This window comes from Myodes glareolus, chromosome 2 (genome assembly GCF_982192425.1).
Source record: "Myodes glareolus chromosome 2, mMyoGla1.1, whole genome shotgun sequence".
NCBI classification, from domain to species: domain Eukaryota; kingdom Metazoa; phylum Chordata; class Mammalia; order Rodentia; family Cricetidae; genus Myodes; species Myodes glareolus.
Window position 1 is genome coordinate 108124087 of NC_142027.1, and position 22687 is coordinate 108146773.

The 22687-nt window shown below is 40.1% G+C and overlaps 1 protein-coding gene across 1 annotated transcript; it reads right to left on the reverse strand.

Moving 5' to 3' along the window:
* Positions 1–20185: 20185 nt before the first annotated feature.
* On the reverse strand, positions 20186–21152 carry LOC125398823 (olfactory receptor 7A17-like). The gene has a single exon (XM_048431804.3). The coding sequence runs from the start codon at positions 21150–21152 to the stop codon at positions 20226–20228; it is 927 nt and encodes a 308-aa protein (XP_048287761.3). The 3' UTR covers positions 20186–20225.
* Between the last annotated feature and the right edge of the window lie 1535 nt (positions 21153–22687).

Genomic DNA, 22687 nt, shown 5'->3' on the forward strand with positions numbered 1-22687 from the left:
ATGGGTATTATGGGAGAGTGGGGAAGGGGGGCGGGTTTAGAAAATGACACTGGTGTTTTGGAATTATTAGTGAAGCCTATTATACTCCACAGCTGGGGATCAGACAGTTCACAGTCTGTGAAGGGGAGGCAAGCAGTAACAATAGCTTCTCAGGAGCTCAAGTCAGAGATTCTGTTGACATCAACCACATATCTTCTGGCCACAGGAGTACTGAGTCTCTAGACCCCCTTACCTGACTGATTTGCCCAGATTCAGGGGTGCTGTAGGCAGCGACTATTATGCCTTGATTTGATGCAGAGGACCACTGGTTTTCTCAGTAGACTCACTCTGTCCTCGGCCTGTGACCTCTGCTAAGTCTGTCAGGTTACCATCTCCAGTGCCTTAGTTTCTTTTCCTGTTGCTTAACACAGTCGTCTCTCAGGGTCTTCCCAAGGCAACTCCAGCACTGCCACATGTCCTGGCCTCAGCTGTTTTCAGAAACTATGGAGCAGGACTTCCTAAACCCACCAATCTTGCATCTTCCTAAACCCACCAATCTTGCATCTTGCATGCTTTTAAAATAGTACTACATGGATGCTGCTGCTGCCAACTTGAGTTGGAGCATGCCTCCCTATAACCAGCTTTATGTGCTGACCCTGGGAGGCACTTCCAGAGTTAGTTGACTTAGAGAAAGAGGGAATACCTTCCGTTCAGATTTCTTTCTTCAAATGAGTTTGGACCTTCTCCAGATGGAACCTACAGTTGGATGCCCTGGGGACACCCTCCACATAGACACAAAATAGCACTTTAGTGGCACTGATCTCTAACAATTATAGCTGGCTTCTTAGTTCCAACCTAATGCTCTCATATCTTGAGATTTTTTTGGTATCAAAGGATCCCATTACATTCAGATTCAGATTCACTAAAGTTCTCAGGGCACAGTCAGAATGAAACCAGTATCTTGCCAAATTATTACATGAATTCTTTCTCTCCAGGTTGTTGATAGATTCCTTGTTGCCTTCTGAGATTTTGAGCAGGTCTGAGGCAGGTAAACACAGAGAATCACTTAGTGTCCTGAGACTCTTAGTTTGGGCTATACACATACTCCATTTATCATACTGCATTTGGCAATCTTAGAACCCTCCTGCATATACACTCCACATATGCCCAGCAACCTATCAAAGCGGGATTCTCATCTGCACTGAGATACACATGGACTTTCTGAACAGTGGAATATGCTTCTTCCCTAACAACTGTCAAACTTGAACATATTCCACTCTAACATATTCCAAATTATGTCTGGGTAAAGGACTGTGGAAAGACTCTCCAGTATGTACTAGTTTGGATTCATTTGTGGCTAGACAGACCATTTATTTAAGTAAAGTTTTAGGCAAAATATTTTATTTACCACTGTCTTTGTTAGGATTACTATTGCTGTGATGAAACACCATGACCAAAGAATGTTGAGGATGAAAGGATTTATTTGGCTTATACTGTGCATCATTGAAGGAAGTCAGAATCTCAAACAGGGCAGGAACCCTGGAAGCAAGAGCTAATATAATGACCATGGAGGGATGCTGCTTATTGACTAGCTTGTTTTTTTCAGAGGTTTAGTTCATTACCATCATGGTGGAAAACATGGCAGCACACATGACAGTTAAGCCATTTGCTGAAAGCAGTTTCTTTATTAACCAATGGTATACAGAGTGGAATACCACATCACCTTCCCTTTTCTGTGCAATAAAACGAAAGATTTTAATTTTAACATAGTAAAATTACATAAAACAAAACAAGTATCAGGCAAGAATTACAGTTAGAATATATCTACTTTATCTTTTATCATAACTAAGGAAAACTGTAACTATAACTAACTATTCTTCATCTCCCTCAAAGACCACATAAGAATATATTACCAAAGTTAACAGAAAGTGCATTGAAAGCAACTTCTAAAACTCTGGAGTTGACATAGAGATATCACTGCCTGGACAATAACCCAAAGTTCTGTAACACTGGGGCACCCAGTCTTCTGCCTACAGTCCCATAGTGTCCAACAGACTTTTCCATGAAGCAGGAAATCCAAAGAGATTTGTTCTGCCTTGTAATGGCAAAGTCCATCAGTTGCTTTCTTCTGTGTCCTATAGAATGTCTAACAGACAGTTTGATGAAGCACAAACCCTGAAGGACTGTCTCAACTTTAGGCAGCTGTAGCAGTCATGTTTGTTGGGTTCTGCATGACCAGTTTATGAAGCATAACATCAAGCAGTTCAGGCAAAAGCATTTTTTTTCACAAATGACTAGCAAACTCCATGAGGAGCCTCTTTGATGCCCATCTTCCTCTTGAAGTAATTGGTGATACCTGGAGCAGCTGTGTCTCATGTGACATTAGAATAGCCTAGTTCACAGGATAGAGATTGGGAGCTATCCAGACTTCAGTGGGATTTCCTCTATATCATGCTCTTGTTTTCTCACTAGGGAGATATGTGACCCTGAAGGGCATTTTCATGGCCCAATGGGGAACTGTGATAAAAATACATTATGACATCACAATTTAACATTGTATCTTATATTGTGCACAACAAAGGACTGTGTGCACAATATAACACTGCAAAATCAAAATTCAACATTTTGTTAGCCCAACTGATTATTGTAATGTCAATTTTCAACAACTTAAAGTTACAGTGCAACACTGTGATGCCACAAAAGAATATTCTTGTATTACAGTAGTTTTAATAACAAAATCCTACATTTTAATAGGGCAATGAAACACTGTCCTTTTAAATTGTCCTATGTGTCATCATAGTGTTCCCTTATGGCATCACAACTCTTAATTTATAATTATGACATTACAGTCCACTATGATAATTTCATAAAGTAGAGTTGTATTAATTCAATGATCTGCCATGTCATCACAATGCTTCATTACAATTTGCCTTATGACATTATGATGCTACATTATGTAATTACAATGCTGTACTGTGATATTACATTCTCCATGGTAGTATCACAATGGTCAATTATGACATCATAGTTCTTTCTTACACTATCAAAATGCTCTATTGCTTCATCACAGTATTTAACTCAACCTCATAATGCATGCTTGTGCAATCACTATGTGAATTATGACATTCCAGTGTAACGTAATATCTGAATATATCATTGCAGTATCATAATAGTACATTTTCTCATCAAAACTGCAAAGGACCTTCACAGTTTTTCATTGTGACATCAAAATACTCCATTAAATAACCACAATATAACAATTCTACATCACAATCCCCACTGTAAAATCACAACGCAGTATTATGAATCCACCAATTTTGCCTCATCACAATGCACTTTTGCCATTGTGAAACCACTTTGCCCATTTGACATTAAGACACACTATTGTACCCCCACAACCTGCAAAATATTCCACTGTCCAACTTTAATATCCCAGTATGACATCACAGTGCTATATTAAAGCAAATCAATATTCAACTCTAGGTATCACAATGATTCATTGTGATATAATTCTCCATGGAAACATCACAAAGTCTCATTATGAGATCATAAAACTCATTGCATCTTCACACTTCCCCACCATGACATGATATGCTCTAATCTGACATCATAATGCCACAATATAACATGATAATGCATGTTATTATATCAGTGCTCAATGTGATATAACAGTACTTCATTGTGACATCACCACAGTAATCTATTATGGTATCCAGTTGTCGTGGTACCATTACAATATTACATTTTGACATTACAATGCCTCTTTCACAGTGTTCCATTCTAACTTCTCAGTGTTAAATGTGGCATCATGATGCTTATAATGTTGCACTCTTGTACCACAATGTCATATCTTTATATCAGAACACTTTATTGTGACCTTACAGACTACCATTTCTCCATTACAATGATGACACTTTACATTACAGTGTTGGATTTTGAGATCATAACCACATATTGTACTATTACATGATGGATTATGGTGAAGAAAGATGCTTAAGAGAAATTCCACACTAGTTCAGAATTGAGAAATAGATGGTTATTTATTTAGGGTTAGACTCACAAATCCAAATCCTCTGCTGGAATGGAGATCATAAACTGAAATCCACATCCGGAACAGAGAGGCCAGAAAAGAGGCCGCACACATGCTCTACATCAGCTTATATAGTATAAGAGGCCATGCCCCAGTGGGTGGGTAACTACTAGCTGTAAGACATCCTACAGCATTATGATATCACAATGTCCCATTGCATCTACACTGAATGATACCACAATATTTCCTTTTTCTGACAATGCTAAATATGACACCATATTGCTCTATTGCAACATCACAACAATTCTGGTGCCATGATAATGACAAATTTTGACATTATAACCGTCCATTGTACTCTCAGAATCCTAATTTCAGAAAGCTTCTTTGTGACATTAAAGTCCTGACATAATATTCAAGTGTGTTGTCACAAGGCTGAATGCTCATGTCACAGCAGTGAACTGTGTCACCATAGTGCTTTATCTTGCCTTCAAAATGTTAAATTTTGACCTTGCAATTCTCCTTTTGACAACACATTCTGGCAGCTTCATACTCTATTCTTATGTTATATTACTGAATCATGATGCAGTCCTACACCGTGGTATCACAATAGTCCATTATTTCTCCTGGTGTTAAGTTTTGCCTTCACAATACTCAGATTAGAAACAGAACCAAGGGAAAAATCTCATTCTCTTTTCATTATGGATAGACCATTGGGAATTAAGGTTTTATAAAAGAGGATGAGGGTTAGACATGAAGGAAACTAAATATGTTTGATTAAACATTAGGTTTTAAAGTTTGCACCATAAAGACCAATTTTAATAAGGAGATAATCATTGTTTATTTTCTTTCTTTTGGAGCTTTTTGTAGCCATGGGTATTACGAGGTGCTGCACTTACAATTGGGGTTGAATTACAAATTGGATAATAAGCTTTCCATATTATCTGAAGGGGATACTACACTGTTTGTCCTGCCACTCCTTAGTGACACATCTACTAGTCTTTGTCTTGGTACATAAGAACATACAGGACAGAATGAAATGTTGGATAAGAACATTAGCAAATTAATATTCCTTTCCTTCCTTTGCCCCTTGGTCAAAAGAACCCTTACCAATCTCACAATCCTCCTCTAGGACAACAGTGCCCTTGCTGCCTCAGAAAATTCCAGTTCATCTATCCCTTAACCCAAGTAACAGTGCTCAAATGCATGACTGGCCTACACTGGATCAAAATTATAAATCAGGTACATTTCCTGTCAATGGGACAGGAAAACTCTGGTTGTTCAAAAGCAAAGTCCACATTTGGAATTGCTTATGCTACTGTGAAATTTCCAGTCCACTTAGTGGGAAGACAGAGGTGGGTTGAACAGTCATAAAGAAAGAGACATCCTGTTCAGATAATCAGGTGCCACAGTGGAAAAGATGATGGGAAAGATGATGGGATGGGGAAATACCATCACACTGGGGATCCCAGAAGGAGAGGACCAGCCTAAGCCACTCCAATTAAGGGCTGGAACATCATATTTGTGTCATAGTTTTGGGAAATTTTAAAAGGATGGGAAATTTTTATAGGTGTCCAGGTAATAGGATGAGACTCTGTTAGAAAATGTAAGTTTCTGTGGGTCCCTAATCTGTAGGTATCCATGAATTAAGCCAACATGCATCTTTGATATTGTATTCTTTACAATATGAATATCCAGAAGGACATAGACTGGTACTGGTATATTAAAAGGTATGTATCTTGATAAAAGAGATACAGCCATGATCTCCTGATATCCAGATTGTCTATTAGACAACGACAATGACAGAAGATAAACTTTCTTCCTCTTGGTAAAGTCCTTGCCAGAGACATGTAGCTTGGAGGCACATGCCTTGTGACTAGACCTTAATTATACTACTACCCAACTTGGGGAAAGTTTTATTAAAGTTAGGCCTTCCATTATTTCTCAGGAGATTCTACTGTGCCACCTTCTTACCAGCTACCCTGGAGGAAAGAGTCTTTTTGAGTTACAAAATATCCTTCCAACTGAATATTGCTTCAGTGCCTGTCTAAGGAACGACTCTCTCCCACCTGCCATTGGATGAAGCTGCTTCTGTGACCTTATTTAACACATTGATGTCAGCAATTGGATTCTTTCTATGTGAACTGAGGCTGCCCTCTGTCCGGCATTGCTCTTCTATTCTACTGACTTAAGGTTCACTTTAGAGTTCACATTGATCCATTCCCTGTGCCTCCTGACCATAGTTCTACTGCAGCCGCAGGACCCTGAATCCCACAGGAGGTGCTGGGGAAAGATGGCCTTTTTTCCTGCCATTCCCTCAGCACCAGCCTCTGTTCTGAAGTAGACTTTGTTAAAGTAACTTGTCCTAGCATGATCCATACATGGTTATCACCAACAGGCCACATCTTAATTTCCTAAGGCTTGCCTCCCTGTGCACTTTAGCTCATTTGTTGGTACTGAATCATCTGTTTGATCCACAACAAAGGAATGAAAGATGTATCTTTTCTATATACAGAAAGATCAAACTCCATTGATCCCAGTTATCTTTACTTTACAGAAAAGCACATGTGAGCAGCAGGAGAATTTTAAAATTCAATAATCAGATAGAAATAGCAAAGAAAGACAAACAGAAATGAAGCTGTAAATAAAACATTAAAGAAATAAAAAAATTCAGTAATTTCTTTGTTTTTTTCCCTGCTAAGTAGTACTCCATTGAGTACATGTGTCACATTTTCTTTATCCATTCTTCACTTGTGCAACACCTAGGTTGTTTCCAAGTTCTGTCTATTATGAATCAAGCTGCTGTGAACACAGTTGAGCAAGTGTCCTTATATAATGGGTTTTCATCCTTTGGGTATATGTACAAAAGTGATATTGTTTTTTTTATTTTTTATTTTTTATTTTTTTTAAAGTTTATTAAATTATAAAAGTTTCCATTTCCGCCCCTCCTCCCAACACCCTCCCACTTCCCCCACTCCCTCTCCTCCTCCCTCTCCATCCCTAAGAGTAGTCAGGGTTTCCTGCCCTGTGGGAAGTTCAAGTTACTCCCCCCTCCATCCAGGTCCAGGAAGGTGAGTATCCAAACAGACTGGATCCCAAAAATCCAGTATATGCAGAGGAAACAGGTCCCAGTGTCATTGTCAATGGCTTTTCAGAAAGACTCCGGGCCAGCCACACCCAGAGAATCCGGCCACATTCAGAGAATCTGGTTAGATCACGTGCTCGTTCAGATCCAGTCCAGCTGGCCTTAGTGAACTCTCATTAGATCAGTTCCCTTGTATAAGTGGGTGATGGCGCCCATCGCAGTCCTGATTTCTTTTATCATTTTCTTCATCCTTCTGCTCCTCATTTGGACCGTGGAGGGTTCCGTCCGGTGCTCCAATATGGGTCTCCGTCTGTATCGCCATCCAACGTCGGATGAAGGTTTCCTCTGCTCTTGCCTTCTTTGTTCACGTTCTCCTTCCTTCTGCCTCTCGTTTGGACCTAGGGAGCTAGGTCCAGTGTTTCGACGTGGGTCTCCGCCTACATCTCCCTCCATCGCCAGATGAGGGTTCTATGGTGATATGCAAAATGTTCATCAGTATGGTTGTGGGCCAAGGCCGGTTCAGGCACCCTCTCCTCTCTGTCCAGAGAACAATCTGGGGATCTCTCCTTGGACCTGGGATCCCCTTTATAATCAAGTCTCTTGTAAACCCTAAAATGACTCCCTTAGTTGAGGTATGTACTTCCCTGATACCATATATATCCATTCTCCTTCCCCCCCATCCCAGTCTCCCGATCTTTCCCCCATTCCTCCCCTACTCCCTTGTCTCTAACCCTCTCCCCTTCCAACAGCCCCCCAACCCCCCATGCACCCAAGGTTACCTGGCACTCTTGTCTATTTCCAATCTCCAGGAGGATAGCTACATGATTTTCGTCAGGTTCACCTTCTTATTTAGCTTCTCTAGGATCACGAATAATAGGCTCAAAGACCTTTAATTACGGTTGGAATCCACTTATGAGTGAATACATACCATATTCCTCTTTTTGGGTCTGGCTTACCTCACTCAGTAAAGCGTTTTCTATTTATATCCATTTGCATGCAAAAGTCAAGATGTCATTGTTTTTTACCGCTGAGTAAAACTCTAATGTATATATGTTCCACACCTTTTTTAACCATTCTTCTATTGAGGGGCACCTAGGCTGTTTCCAGGTTCTGGCTATTACAAATAGTGCTGCTATGAACATAGTTGAACAAATGCTTTTGTAGTATGTTAGGGCATCTCTTGGGTATATTCCCAAGAGTGGAACTGCTGGGTCCTGAGGGAGGCTGACTCCCAGTTTCCTGAGAAACCGCCACACTGATTTCCACAGTGGCTGCACAAGTTTGCATTCCCACCAACAATGGATGAGTGTTCCCCTCATTCCACATCCTCTCCAGCATAGGCTATCATTGGTGTTTTTGAGTTTGGCTATTCTGACAGGTGTAAGATGATACCTCAAAGTTGTTTTGATTTGCATTTCCCTGATCGCTAAGGAGGTTGAACATGACCTTAAGTGCTTTTTAGCCATTCGAAGTTCATCTGTTGTGAATTCTCTGTTCAGTTCAGTACCCCATTTTTTAATTGGGTTAATTAGAGGTGTTTTTTTTTATTAAATTATAAAAGTTTCCATTTCAGCCCCTCCTCCCAACACCCTCCCACTCCCCCCACTCCCTCTCCTCCTCCCTCTCCATCCCCTAGAGCAGTCAGGGTTTCCTGCCCTGTGGGAAGTTCAAGTTCCTCCCCCCTCCCTCCAGGTCCAGGAAAGGTGAGAGTCCAAACAGACTGGAGCGCCAAAATCCAGTATATGCAGAGGAAGCAAGTCCCAGTGTCATTGTCAATGGCTTTTCAAAAAGGCTCGGGGCCAGCCACATTCAGAGAATCTGGTTGGATCACGACCTCGTTCAGTCCCAGTCCAACAGGCCTTGGTGAACTCTCATTATATCAGTTCCCTTGTATCAGTGGGTGCTCGCATCCCTCGCAGTCCTGATTACTTTGTTTATTTTCTTCATCTTTCTGTTCCTCATTTGGACCGTGGAGTGCTCAGTTCGGTGTTCCAATATGGGTCTCCATCTGTATTGCCATCCAACGTCGGATGAAGGTTTCCTCTGCCCTTGCCTTCTTTGCTCACGTTCTCTTTCCTTCTGCCTCTTATTTGGACCTAGGGAGCTAGGTCCAGTGTTCCAACGTGGTTCTCCGCCTCCATCTCCATCCATCGCCAGATGAGGGTTCTATGGTGACATGCAAAATATTCATCAGTATGGTTGTGGGCCAAGGTCGGTTCAGGCACCCTCTCCTCTGTCCAGAGAACCATCTGGGGATCTCTCCTTGGACCGGGGATCCCCTTTATAATCAAGTCTCTTGTAAACCCTAAAATGATTCCCTTAGTTGAGGTATATACTTGCCTGATCCCATATCCATCCTTCCTCCCTCCCCCCATCCCAGTCCCCCGATCTTTCCCCAATCCTCCCCTACTCCCTTCTCTCTAACCCTCTCCCTTTCTGACAGCCCTCCCACCCCCCCATGCACCCGAGGTTACCTGGGACTATTGTCTATTTCCTACCTCCTGGCGGATAGCTAAATAATCTTCATCAGGTTCATCTTCTTATTTAGCTTCTCTAGGATCACGAATAATAGGTTCAAACACCTTTAATTATGGTTAGAATCCACATATGAGTGAATACATACCATGTTCCTCTTTTTGGGTCTGGCTTACCTCACTCAGTAAAGCGTTTTCAATTTCCATCCATTTGCATGCAAAATTCAAGATGTCATTGTTTTTTACCGCTGAGTAAAACTCTAATGTGTATATGTTCCACACCTTTATTAACCATTCTTCTATTGAGGGGCACCTAGGCTGTTTCCAGGTTCTGGCTATTACAAATAGTGCTGCTATGAACATAGTTGAACAAATGCTTTTGTAGTATGTTAGGGAATCTCTAGGGTATATTCCCAAGAGTGGAATTACTGGGTCCTGAGGGAGGTTGACTCCCAGTTTCCTGAAAAACCGCCACACTGATTTCCACAGTGGCTGCACAAGTTTGCATTCCCACCAACAATGGATGAGTGTTCCCCTCATTCCACATCCTCTCCAGCATAGGCTATCATTGGTGTTTTTGAGCTTGGCTATTCTGACAGGTGGAAGATGATATCTCAAAGTTGTTTTGATTTGCATTTCCCTGATCGCTAAGGAGGTTGAGCATGACCTTAAGTGCTTTTTAGCCATTCGAAGTTCATCTGTTCTGAAATCTCTGTTCAATTCAGTACCCCATTTTTTAATTGGGTTAATTAGAGTTTTAGTGTCTAGTTTCTTGAGTTCTTTGTATATTTTGGAGATCAGACCTTTGTCTGTTGAGGGGTTTGTGAAGATCTTCTCCCAGTCAGAAGGTAGGCTTTTTGTCTTACTGACAGTGTCCTTTGCTTTACAGAAGCTTCTCAGTTTCAGTAGGTCCCATTTATTTATTGTTTCTCTTATTGTCTGTGCTCCTGGGGTTCTGCTTAGGAAGTGGTCTGCTGTGCCTATGTCTTGTAGACTACTTCCTACTTTCTCTTCTATCAGGTTCAAAGTGGTCGGATTAATGTTGATGTCTTTAATCCATTTGGACCTGAGTTTTGTGCATGGTGATAGATATGGATCTATTTTCATTCTTCTACAGGTTGAGATCCAGTTATGCCAGCACCATTTGTTAAAGATGCTATCCTTCTTCCATTGTATAGCTTTATCTCCCTTGTCAAAAATCAGGTGTTCATACGTTTGTGGGTTAATACCCGGGTCTTCTATTCGATTCCATAGGTCGACTTCTCTGTTGTTATGCCAATACCAAGCTATTTTCAATACTGTTGCTCTGTAATAGAGTTTGAAGTCAGGGATGGTAATGCATCCAGAAGTTCCTTTATTGTATAAGATTGTTTTGGCTATCCTGGGTATTTTGTTTTTCCATATAAACTTGATTATTGTTCTCTCCAGGTCTGTGAAGAAGTTTGATGGGATTTTGATGGGAATTGCATTGAATCTATAGATTGCTTTTGGTAGAATTGCCATTTTTACTATGTTGATTCTCCCAATCCAAGAGCAGGGGAGGTCTTTCCATTTTCTGGTATCCTCCTCAATTTCTTTCTTCAAGGACTTAAAGTTCTTATCAAATAGGTCATTCACTTCCTTGGTTAGAGTTACCCCAAGAAACTTTATGCTATTTGTGGCTACCATGAAAGGTGATGTTTCTCTGATTTCCCTCTCTGCTTCTTTATCCTTTGTGTATAGGAGGGCTACCAATATTTTGGATTTGATCTTGTATACTGCCACATTACTAAAGGTGTTTATCAACTGTAGGAGTTCTTTGGTAGAGTTTTTGGGATCGCTTATGTACACTATCATATCGTCTGCAAATAACGAAAGTTTAACTTCATCCTTTCCAAGTCGTATCCCCTTGATCCCCTTATGTTGTCTTATTGCTATTGCTAGAACTTCAAGCACTATATTGAAGAGGTATGGTGAGAGTGGACAGCCCTGTCGTGTTCCTGATTTTAGAGGAAAGGCTTTGAGTTTCTCTCCATTCAATTTGATGTTAGCTGACGGCTTGCTGTATATTGCTTTTATTATATTTAGGTATGATCCTTGTATCCCCAGTCTCTCCAACACCTTTATCATAAATGAGTGTTGAATTTTGTCAAATGCTTTTTCAGCATCCAATGAAATGATCATATGGTTTTTTTCTTTCAGTTTATTTATATGATGGATTACATTGATAGATTTTCATATGTTGAACCAACCCTGCATCTCTGGGATGAAGCCCACTTGATCATAATGGATAATTTTTCTAATGTATTCTTGGATTCGGTTTGCCAGTATTTTATTGAGTATTTTTGCATCAATGTTCATGAGTGAGATTGATCTGTAATTCTCTTTCTTGGTCGTGTCTTTGTGTGGTTTTGGTATCAGGGTAACTGTAGCTTCATAAAAAGAGTTTGGCAATGATTCTTCTGTTTCTATATTGTGAAATACATTAAGGAGTATAGGTATTAGCTCTTCCTGGAAGTTCTGGTAGAATTGTGCATTGAAGCCATCTGGTCCTGGGCTTTTTTTGGTAGGGAGATTTTTAATAACAGCTTCTAATTCTTCACGACTGACAGGTCTGTTTAGATTGTTCACCTGGTCTTGGTTCAACTTTGGTATATGGTACTTATCTAAAAAAAATGTCCATTTCTTTTACATTTTCCAACTTTGTGGCATATAAATTTTCGTAGTAAGGTCTAATGATTCTCTGAATTTCCTCTGCGTCTGTGGTTATGTCCCCCTTTTCATTTCTGATCTTATTAATTTGCATGTTCTCTCTCTGCCGTTTGATTAATTTGGATAGGGGTTTGTCAATCTTGTTGATTTTCTCCAAGAACCAGCTTTTTGATTCATTGATTCTTTGGATTGTTTTCTCTGTTTCTATTTTGTTGATTTCAGCCCTTAATTTTCATTATTTCCAGTCTTCTACTCCTCCTGGGTGAATCAGCTTCTTTTTTTTCTAGAGCTTTCAAGTGTGCTGTTAAGTCTCCAATGTGTGCTTTCTCCGTTTTCTTTAATTGGGCACTTAGTGCTATGAGCTTTCCTCTTAGCACTGCTTTCATAGTGTCCCATAGGTTTGAGTATGTTGTGTCTTTATTTTCATTAAATTCAAGGAAGACTTTAATTTCTTTCTTTATTTCTTCCTTGACCCAGGGGTGATTCAGTAGTTGACTGTTCAACTTCCATGAATTTGGTGGCTTCCTGGGGGTAGCACTGTTGTTGAATTCTAACTTTAATCCATGGTGGTCTGACAAGACACAGGTGGTTACTAATATTTTTTTGTATCTGTGGAAGTTTGCTTTGTTACCAAGTATGTGGTCAATTTTCGAGAAGGTTCCATGAGCTGCAGAGAAGAAGGTATATTCTTTCCTATTTGGGTGGAACGTTCTATAGATGTCTGTTAAGTCCATTTGATTCAATACCTCCAATAATTCTCTTATTTCTCTGTTAGGTTTCTGTCTGATTGACCTGTCCATTGGTGAGAGAGGAGTGTTGAAGTCTCCTACTATTAGTGTCTGTGGTTTGATAAATGCCTTGAGTTCTAGAAGTGTTTCTTTTACATAAGTAGGGGGCTTTATATTAGGGGCGTAGATATTCAGGATTGAGACTTCCTCCTGATGAATTGTTCCTGTTATGAGTATAAAATGTCCATCTCCATCTCTTCTGATTGATTTTAGTTTGAAGTCAATTTTGTTGGAAATTAGAATGGCCACACCTGCTTGTTTCTTAGGTCCGTTTGCTTGAAAAACCTTTTCCCTGCCCTTTACTCTGAGTAGATGTCTGTCTTTGTGGTTGAGGTGTGTTTCTTGTAAACAGCAGAATGTTGGATCCTGTTTTCGTATTCAATCTCTTAGTCTGTGCCTTTTTATAGGTGAATTGAGTCCATTAATATTAAGTGATATTAATGACCAGTGGTTATTGACTCCGGTTATTATTATTTTTTGTTTATTTGTTTAATAGAGTTTGTATGTGTCCCTTTTTTGAGTTAAGCTCGTGAAGGGTCGCTAGATGTCTGAGTTATTGTAGGTAATGTTGGCAATGTTGGATTCCTTGGGTTGCGATTTTCCTTCTATTACTTCCAGTAAGGCTGGGTTTGTGACTACGAATTGTTTAAATTTGTTCTTATCTTGGAATATTTTGTTTTCTCCATTAATAATGAACGATAGCTTGTCTGGGTATAGTAGTCTGGGTTTGCATCCATGCTCTCTTAGTTTCTGCAGTACCTCTATCCAGGACCTTCTGGCTTTCATGGTTTCCATAGAGAAGTCCGGTGTAAGTCTGATAGGTTTACCTTTATAAGTTACTTGCCCTTTTTCCTTTGCAGCTCTTAATATTCTTTCTTTAATCCGTATGTTTTGTGTTTTAATTATTATATGGCGAGGGGATGTTTTTTTTTTGATCAAGTCTATTCGGTGTTCTGTATGCTTCTTGAACCTTCATAGGAATATCATTCTTTAGGTTGGGAAAGTTTTCTTCTATAATTTTGTTGAATATATTTTCTGGTCCTTTGATCTGCAGTTCTTTTCCTTCTTCAATCCTATTATTCTTAGATTTGTTTTTTTTTTTTATTGTGTCCCAGATTTCTTGAATGTTTTGTGATGAGAATTTATTGGATTTGCTGTTTTCTTTGATCAGAGCATTTATTTTCTCTATGGTATCTTCAGACTCTGAGATTCGTTCTTCCATCTCTTGTATCCTATTGGTTATGCTTGATTCTGTAGTCTCTGTTCGTTTACCTAGATTTTCCATATCCAGCCGGCCCTCGTTTTGTGTTTTCTTCATTGACTCCATTTCAGTTTTCAATTCTTGAACTGTTTCCATTACCTGTTTGATTGTTTTTTCTTGGTTTCCCAGTGTATCATTCATGGATTTACTCATTTCTTCGAACTTTTTGTTATATTTCTCATCCATTTCTTTACTCATTTCTTCAATCTTTTTGTTGTACTTCTCATCCAGTTCTTTAAAGGAGTTATTCATATCCTGTTTAAGGGACTCTATTGCTTTCATAATGGCATTTTTTTCCGCTTCTTCTGAATTAAGAGGTTCAAGACCTTCTGTTGTAGGGTCATTGGTATCTGGTGTTTTCATGTTGTTTTTTAGATTGTTGGAGGAGTTCTTGCCTTGGCGTCTGCCCATCTCTTCCTTCAAATGCTCTCTATTGGATCTTCTGGTACCAGGTCATGTTGCCTTGTTGGGCAGGGACTTCACTGACAGAAGGTCTACCTTTCGGCAGGCAGTCTATTGAAACACAGGCACTCCCTCCTGCTGGGTTGCACTCACAGCCCCGGCCCAGTGCGCAAGGGAGCTGCTCTGGGGAGATCTTGTGGCCCCAGAGGGAAGAGGGGAAGAGAGGAAGGTGTGCCTGGATAAAGACTGGGACAGGATTCGGGAGAGCTCTGCAGGGAGGGCCCGCTTCTGCCTGGTGACCAGAAAGTCGAGGGGGGGCGGGGAAAGTCTGAATTCCTCCTAGCCAAAGCCCTCGGGACAGGAGAAAACTCACCCCTCCTCCAATGGATGTCTGCTAGAAGATCACTGTCTCTTGCTGGCCAGGAGTGTGGCTGAGCTGAGACAGAGCTTACCTGTCCTCAGGCAGGCTCTCAAAGCAAAGGAACTGCCCCTGCCATCCTGAGCCCACTTCCCAGGCCCAGCGTGCAAGGGAGCAGCTCTGGGGAGATCTTGTGGCCCCAGAGGGGAGGGGGAAAGAGAGGAAGGTGTACCTGGATATAGGCTAGGACAGGATTCGGGAGAGCTCCGCAGGGAGGACCCGCCTCTGCCTGGTGACCAGAAAGTCGAGGGGGGCGGGGAAAGCCAAAAGTGGTATTGTTGAGTCTTGAAGTAGATTGATTCCCAATTTTCTAAGAAACCACCACAGTGATTTCCAAAGTAGCTGTACAAGTTTGCACTCCCACCAACAATAGAGGGGTATTCCCCCACTCTGCATCCTCTCCAGATAAGCTATCTTTGGCATGTAAATGAATGGAACTAGAAAAAAATCCTGAATGAGGTAACCCAGACCCAGATAGACAAACATGGTATGTACTCACTCATAAGCAGATATTAGACATAAAGCAAAGGATAAACAGTTTATAGTCCACAATCCCAGAGAAGCTAGGTAACAAGGAGCACCCCAAGAGAGGCATACATGAATCACCCTGGAAATGGGAAACAGATAAGATCCCTTGACAAATTGGGAGTATGAGAAAAGGAGAAATGGTAGAAGGGAAGGAGGAATAGAGGATGGAAGGAGAGGAGAGAAGGGGAGTGAGGAAGAGAACATGAAGGAATGGGATGCTCAAGAAGGGGGAAGAACAGAGAGAGAGGGAAAAGAAAAGATATCTTGCTTGAGGGGCCATCAAAGGGATAGTGATAAACATGGCACTAGGGAAATTCTCAGGAATGCATGAGGATAATCCCATATAAGACTCTAAGCAACAGTGGAAAGGATACCTAAACTAGTCTTTCTCTGTAATCAGATTGATGACAACTTAATTGTCATAATAGAACCTTCATCCAGCAACTGATGGAAACAGATACAGAGATCTACAACAAATTACTGGACTGAGCTGCCAGAGACCAGCTCAAGAGAGGGAGGAGAGATAATAAGAGCAAAGGGTTCAAGACCATTTGGTGATACCCACAGAAACAGCTGACCCGAGCTAGTGAGAGCTCCCTGATTCTGGGCTGATAGTGGGGGAACCTGCATGTGACCAAACTGCCGACTGAATGTGAGGGACAGTTGTGAGGCTTGGGCAATCTGTGGGACCACTGACAATGGGTCCACAATTTACCCCTAGTGCTAGAATTGGCGTCTTGGAATACATTCTCTTTGGAAAGATACCTTGTTAAGCCTAGATACAGGGGGGAGGACCTTCATTTTGCCTCAAAATGAAGTGTCAAACTTTGTTGACAACCTATGGTCTGCCTTACCTTTTCTGAGGAGTGGAGGGTGGGTGGGGGGAGGAGAGGTGGGTGAATTAGGGAGGGAATTGGAGTGGGGATAGCTATATAAAATGAGAAAGGATTATTTTTAAAAAGTTGCCAATAAAAAATGTCAAAAAAAACCACCTCAGTGATAAGCCTCACCAACAAACTGGGCCACATAGAAGACAAGAGTGTCAACACTTGAAGACAAAATAGAGAAACTGGATCCCTCACACCCACAAAGAAAATAAAAACTTAGCACATGAACAGACCGTGCAACATCTTTGGGACACCATTAAAGGTTCAAATCTATAAATGATGGGCATAGGAAAAAGAAGAATTTTATATCAAAGTCTGGGAAAATATTTTCCCTTTTAATTAAAATATATTTATATCACTTTCCCCTTTTCATTTCCTCTTTCTACCATTCCCATGCCTTTTTTTCACAATCCCTCCCATGCTGTTTCTCAAATGGATAACCTCTTTTATCTTTGGTTTCTCTCTCTCTCTCTCTCTCTCTCTCTCTCTCTCTCTCTCTCTCTCTGTGTGTGTGTGTGGGGGGGTCTTTTACTCTCTCTCTCTCACACACATACACATATGCCAGATATGCATCTAGATTTGTCCTCTTGCATTCATGTCCAAAATCCCAGGGTTACAGTGTTTTGTCACTATGGCAACTTTGTAATGAGAATTTACATTGCCAAGTCTATGCCAAGGGACTATAATTTTGATCCTTACAACCACCTCATGAAGTGTGGCCTTCACTCCCTGTTTTATAGGTGAGGACTAGTGTCTCAGAAAGGGAAGACACTTGGGAAGGATCACACTGCTGGTAAGTAATAAAAATGGAATTAAGACAAAAACAATTTATTTTAGTTTTGGGGCAGTGTTTTAGTCTGTAGTCCTTGAAATTGTGACTGTCTTGCTTCAGCCATAAAAGTGTGGAAAACACAGGTATGAGCCACGATGGTTGATTCAATATAAATGACTTGCTAATATCCCATTTATAGTTGAGGATCCTAATGTTCTGTGGTACATGGACTCCCTGTGTGTTATCCTCTCATAAAGTAGTTACATGACCTGCAACCTTACATCCAACCTCATGAGATCTCCAGTCACTTCATGATGACAGATGTTAACTGCCAAACTTAATATGTCACTCTGTCCTATCAAGGTACAAGTGAGAGGAGAACAGCACTAATGTCACAGGTTGCCTTCCTCTCTCTCAGCTCTTGTGTGCAGATGTAGCATAAGGAGAAATGGTGAAGCTAAGTTCTTTTTTGAGTCCCAGATGAGCTGATTCTGTGAAACCAAACAGCGACTAAAATTCCAAGGCTGAAGGAAGCAGAAGTTACAGGCATTTTTCCATGAAGCTGGCCTGCACTCAACAGGAGAGACAAGGAAACAAAGTGAGCACTGGGACCAGGAGCACTTCTAAGCAAGAGTCCAGATGAAAATCTGCCTGACCTTTAATCAATGCTTCCTGATCTAGGCTTTGTATCGTTGTTTTCCCATCTGTAGATTATACCAGCTCTTTCCTGTAACTGTTGTTTGTTCTCTGCTCTGAATGACTGGTATAAATCCATCCGTTTCTACTACAACAGTAGTCTGTATTCACGTTTACCCATCCTTGGAGTGTCAGAATCAACCTGTAGAGTGTGAACCTTGTCAGATCTCTGCAGATGCTGACAAACCCATGACTGGTTTCCCCATTCCACAGTTTCTCTATTTGATCCATATGTTCCCAGAGAGTTGGTATTGAGACTTAGAGTTCATATTCAGCCTCTGGCTACCTACCCAGCTCCTCTGGTTGGAAGCAGGATAATGCAGTCATGGAGACACAATTTAAAATCTATCTCCCCCAATTGACAAAAGACACCTGCCACCAATTATGATGCCCTAATTTTGCTTCCCTTTCTCTACTCACATGCTCGAAGGAGAGAATTGACCTCTCTGACCTCCGTGTGAGGACACTGGTATCTAAACCACTATTAATATTTTAAAAGAAAATCATGCCCTGTCCAGATCAAGGCTACATGATCTAAAGGAGAGAAGTCTGGGAGACTGGTGCTTCTCCTGCTTATTGGGACTATTCCTCTTGCTATTCCATCTCCTGGGTTCTCCAAACCCTGAGGGATATTGCTCTGTGTGCAACAAAATTGTATCCTGAAGGGGCTGGCCCCAGGTGATCTGGATAAAAGTCAGGGGAATCCCTATTGTTTCTTCTCCACCAAGTTTCTGCCCTCAAGATTATTTATCTTCTAACAAATACTAGAACCAATTAAAGTTTTTTCTCCAATCTAAGTTTTATTAAAACTTCAAATGTTGCTAATGAACAGCTTGCTGTATCTAGAAGATTGTCATTTTGCTTTAAATAGGACAGAACTGTGTTCCTTTGAATATATAACCTTAGCACCCCTATCCATGATCTCATGTGATTTTTCATATATAGAATCACATTCTATCTTGTTATTTTGCAAAAACTGCAACTGAACATATAGGAATGAGAAATGACAAAAAGAAATTTTTTACTCAGCTCCTTCAATGGCAACATTATGAAAAATTATGATACAATTTCATATCTATAATATTAAATTTGTGAAGAAGGAAATTAAATCAGCAAAAAAATTTATTTATACATGCTTATTGTGGCAATATTCACAGTAACTAAGGTAAGGGTGTCCACATGAGTGGTTATTTATTGGGTAGATGCATAAAATATCCAAATATAACACTAACCTGTTTACCATTTACATATCAATATTATTACTTTAAGTTATATCTATATTGCAAGCATGTGTGTGCACAAATGCAAACACACACACACACACACAAACATATCTGTCTCTGAAAGGACATGGATTAGACACCCCATAGGCCATTTACTAGACATTATGTTATGACCATAGACAGTCAAAATAGATACAGGGTCCTAGATATATAAACAGAATCAAATTACAAACAATTACATATACCAATATATTATTGTTTTCATTATTACAAAAGATGATTAAGCTAGTGAGGCACCATGGAATGAAAAACAGACCACTGAACACACTAGTCTCTGATTTCTCTACACTATAAAGTTATGCATAGGATCACAATTGTAAAATAAGTTATCTCATCATAGCAGTAAAATTGATGACGACTTTGCTACACCTTAAAATTACTGAGTCTAGATAGCAAAATAGGTAAATGCAGTTGCTGGTAAAGTCTGATGACTTTAATTCAATCCTAAGAACCCATATAAAAGTGAGAGATGACATTGACTCCACAAAAATGTTCTTTGACTTCCACATGTTAGTCACAGCGTGTGAGTCAGCATGTATGTATTATACAGTCACACAACCATGAATAGTAAATAAAAATTTAAAAATTCTGAGTCTGACACCTGTCTCCTGCAAGGAAATTATTTCTAAACATTGTTCTCTGTGATCAAAGGGGATTTCTCAGTATTTCTTGATCCCAAAATTGAAAAAAAAATATTTGAGAAGTTTGGAAAAGTAAAAAAGGGAGAGAAATTAATATTATAGTGAGAGCAGATAGTGATAGTGTGAATTGTGTGATTGATTTGTATAATAGAGAAGCTGAAATCAGAGAATGAGAACCTCCAGGGATGAAATAGAAGGAGCACATTCTACTCTGAATATCCCACCAGAGATCTCTGAGCTGTGTGATCATGGACACATAACCATGCTGAGAACCTCAGTAAAGGATTTTTCTATTACTTCCATCCCAACATGTTTCTCAGTGCTCTCTTTATATCTTTATTCCTAAGGCTGTAGATGAAGGGGTTCAGCATAGGAGTGACCACACTGTACATCACTGAGGCTCTTGCAGTTGACTGTGAGTTTTCCATTGAAGCAGAACTGAGGTAAACACCCAGGCCTGTGCAGTAAAATAAAGAGACAACTGATAGGTGAGATGCACAGGTGGAAAATGCTTTGTACTTCCCTTGCAGCGATGTGATTGCACGTATGGTTGAAACTATCTTAGAATAAGAGTAAAGGATGCCCATCAGGGGACAGCAAGCCCACAGCACAGCCGCAAAATAGATAACCACATCATTGGGAAGGGTGTCAGTGCAAGCGTGGTGTACTACTTGATTAAGTTCACAGAAAAAGTGTGGGATTTCCAGGTCTGCACAAAAGGACAATCGCAATGTCATTAAGCTTTGTGTTGTGGAATGAAGGATATTCATGATCCAGGATGCTAGGACGATCCGCACACAGAGTCGAGGGTTCATGATGACAGTATAATGCAGAGGGTGACAGATGGCCACATACCTGTCATAGGCCATCAAAGTCAGCAGAAAGATTTCCAGCCCTGAAAAGAGTATAAAGAAATGCATTTGGGCAATGCAGTTCCCATACATGATGACATTATTTTGTGTGTATATATTCACCAACATCTTTGGAACAGTTGTAGAAGTGAAGCAGACATCCACAAAAGAAAGGTTGGAGAGGAAGAAATACATGGGTGTATGCAGGTGGGGGCCTAAAATAGTTGCCAAGATGATGAGTAGGTTCCCAAGCATGGTGATCAAGTACATTGTCAGGAACAGCACAAATAAAAAAGGTAGCAGTCCTTGATTCTTTGAAATTCCAAGAAGGAGAAAATGTGAAATTTGTGAGTCATTCTTTGGTCCCATTTAGTTGATGTAACTAATGAGAAGAGAGAAGGCATGAAAATATGTGATGCAATTGTGAAACCTTAGAAAACCTCTCCCCTGTATATCCTGCATACAAGACTTGAATTCCCAAAATTTATATATGAATGGGATCTGTAATAGTCCATAACCTTTTCATGACTGATGTAATAGCCTCATATCACACTCTACCTTTCCCTGGCTGAGTTTTGAATGGTCATGATTTTGCAGAACTATCTTCTGCATTTGGAGACTATAAATCAGTTATAATCATGTCACAGCCACATCTTAGGAAAGAAATGGTCTGTGCAGGATGAAAATGTCTTTAAAAATCACACAAAGATGAAATAACACAAACAAATAAATGCTTAAAGTGATAAGGTAAGAAAGATGTAAGTTGGTGACAGTTACTATAAAAGAAAACAAAGTTATGTAGGAGATGGTGTATAGGGAATGTTATTTTATACCGAGCATGTTGGTGAGAAAAAGCAATAGACTAGTAAAAAGATGCCCCTAGAAAGATAACAAGGTGCTTATGTAGCCTGCAGGTGGATATGCCTTGCAGAAAGAACAGCCAGTGAAATGATCTAAGGAAGGTGTTTGTTTTAATATATGTCTAACCTGAAGCAGAGTGACCAGGAGAGTGAACAAAAGAGGATATTGAAAGAATAAGTGGCTTTATTGCTGTTGAAATATCAAGACACCATGACATTTTTCTGTTCATATGTCACTGCATTTTAATTTTAACTTGGATGCAAAAAAAAACACAATGCCATAAAGAAATATCTGATGATGCCAGCTTAAGGGAAGACTATTTGCTCATGGTTTGAGGGCACATTATGGGTGACAAGGGAGGCAGACAGAAGCACAAGATGACTGGTCACAGAGCATCCACAGTCAGGAAGCAGATAGAGATGAATACTGGTGCTCAACTCATTTTCTTCATTTTTATGCAGGCTTCCCATGGGGTGGTGTCACCCACGTTTATGGAAAGCCTGTCCAGCTCAGTTAACCCAATCTAGAAGTCCTCCTCACTTACATGCTGAGGTGTTTGTTTTCTAGGTTAGTCTATATCCTGTCAATAAGATTATTCACCACATTCTTGTAAGTTGAAAAGCATCTTTTTGCTATTGTCATACATTAGTTTAATGGTACAGCCTCTGCATCATGCTGTGGTCCATAAGGACCACATTAAAATCATGTCCTCCTTACCTATGCCACATGATTAGAAATAAAATATGATAGGCAAGCCACTGTCAGCAAAATGTGTTTCTTGCAAGGAAATGTATAATCTTGTGAAGCCAAATAAAGTAATGTGATCCAAATTCCTTTATGTGTGGCTCCTGGTCCATAACATATACATGTATATATGTAAATACCTGTAACTGTAGGAATAGTTTGGCTTTTAGAAATGGGACAATGAGTAATAAGTGAAGGGAGGCAAAGGACACGTTTGTCTCCAAAGAATTGAAGTCGACACTTCAAATTAAAAAGTATGCAATGTTTGTATTGGGGTGAGAGAGCAAGCATGAGAGACA

Coding starts and splice junctions, on each gene's coding strand:
- LOC125398823 (XM_048431804.3), bottom strand. CDS start 21,152: ATGGGACCAAAGAATGACTCACAAATTTCACATTTTCTCCTTCTTGGA.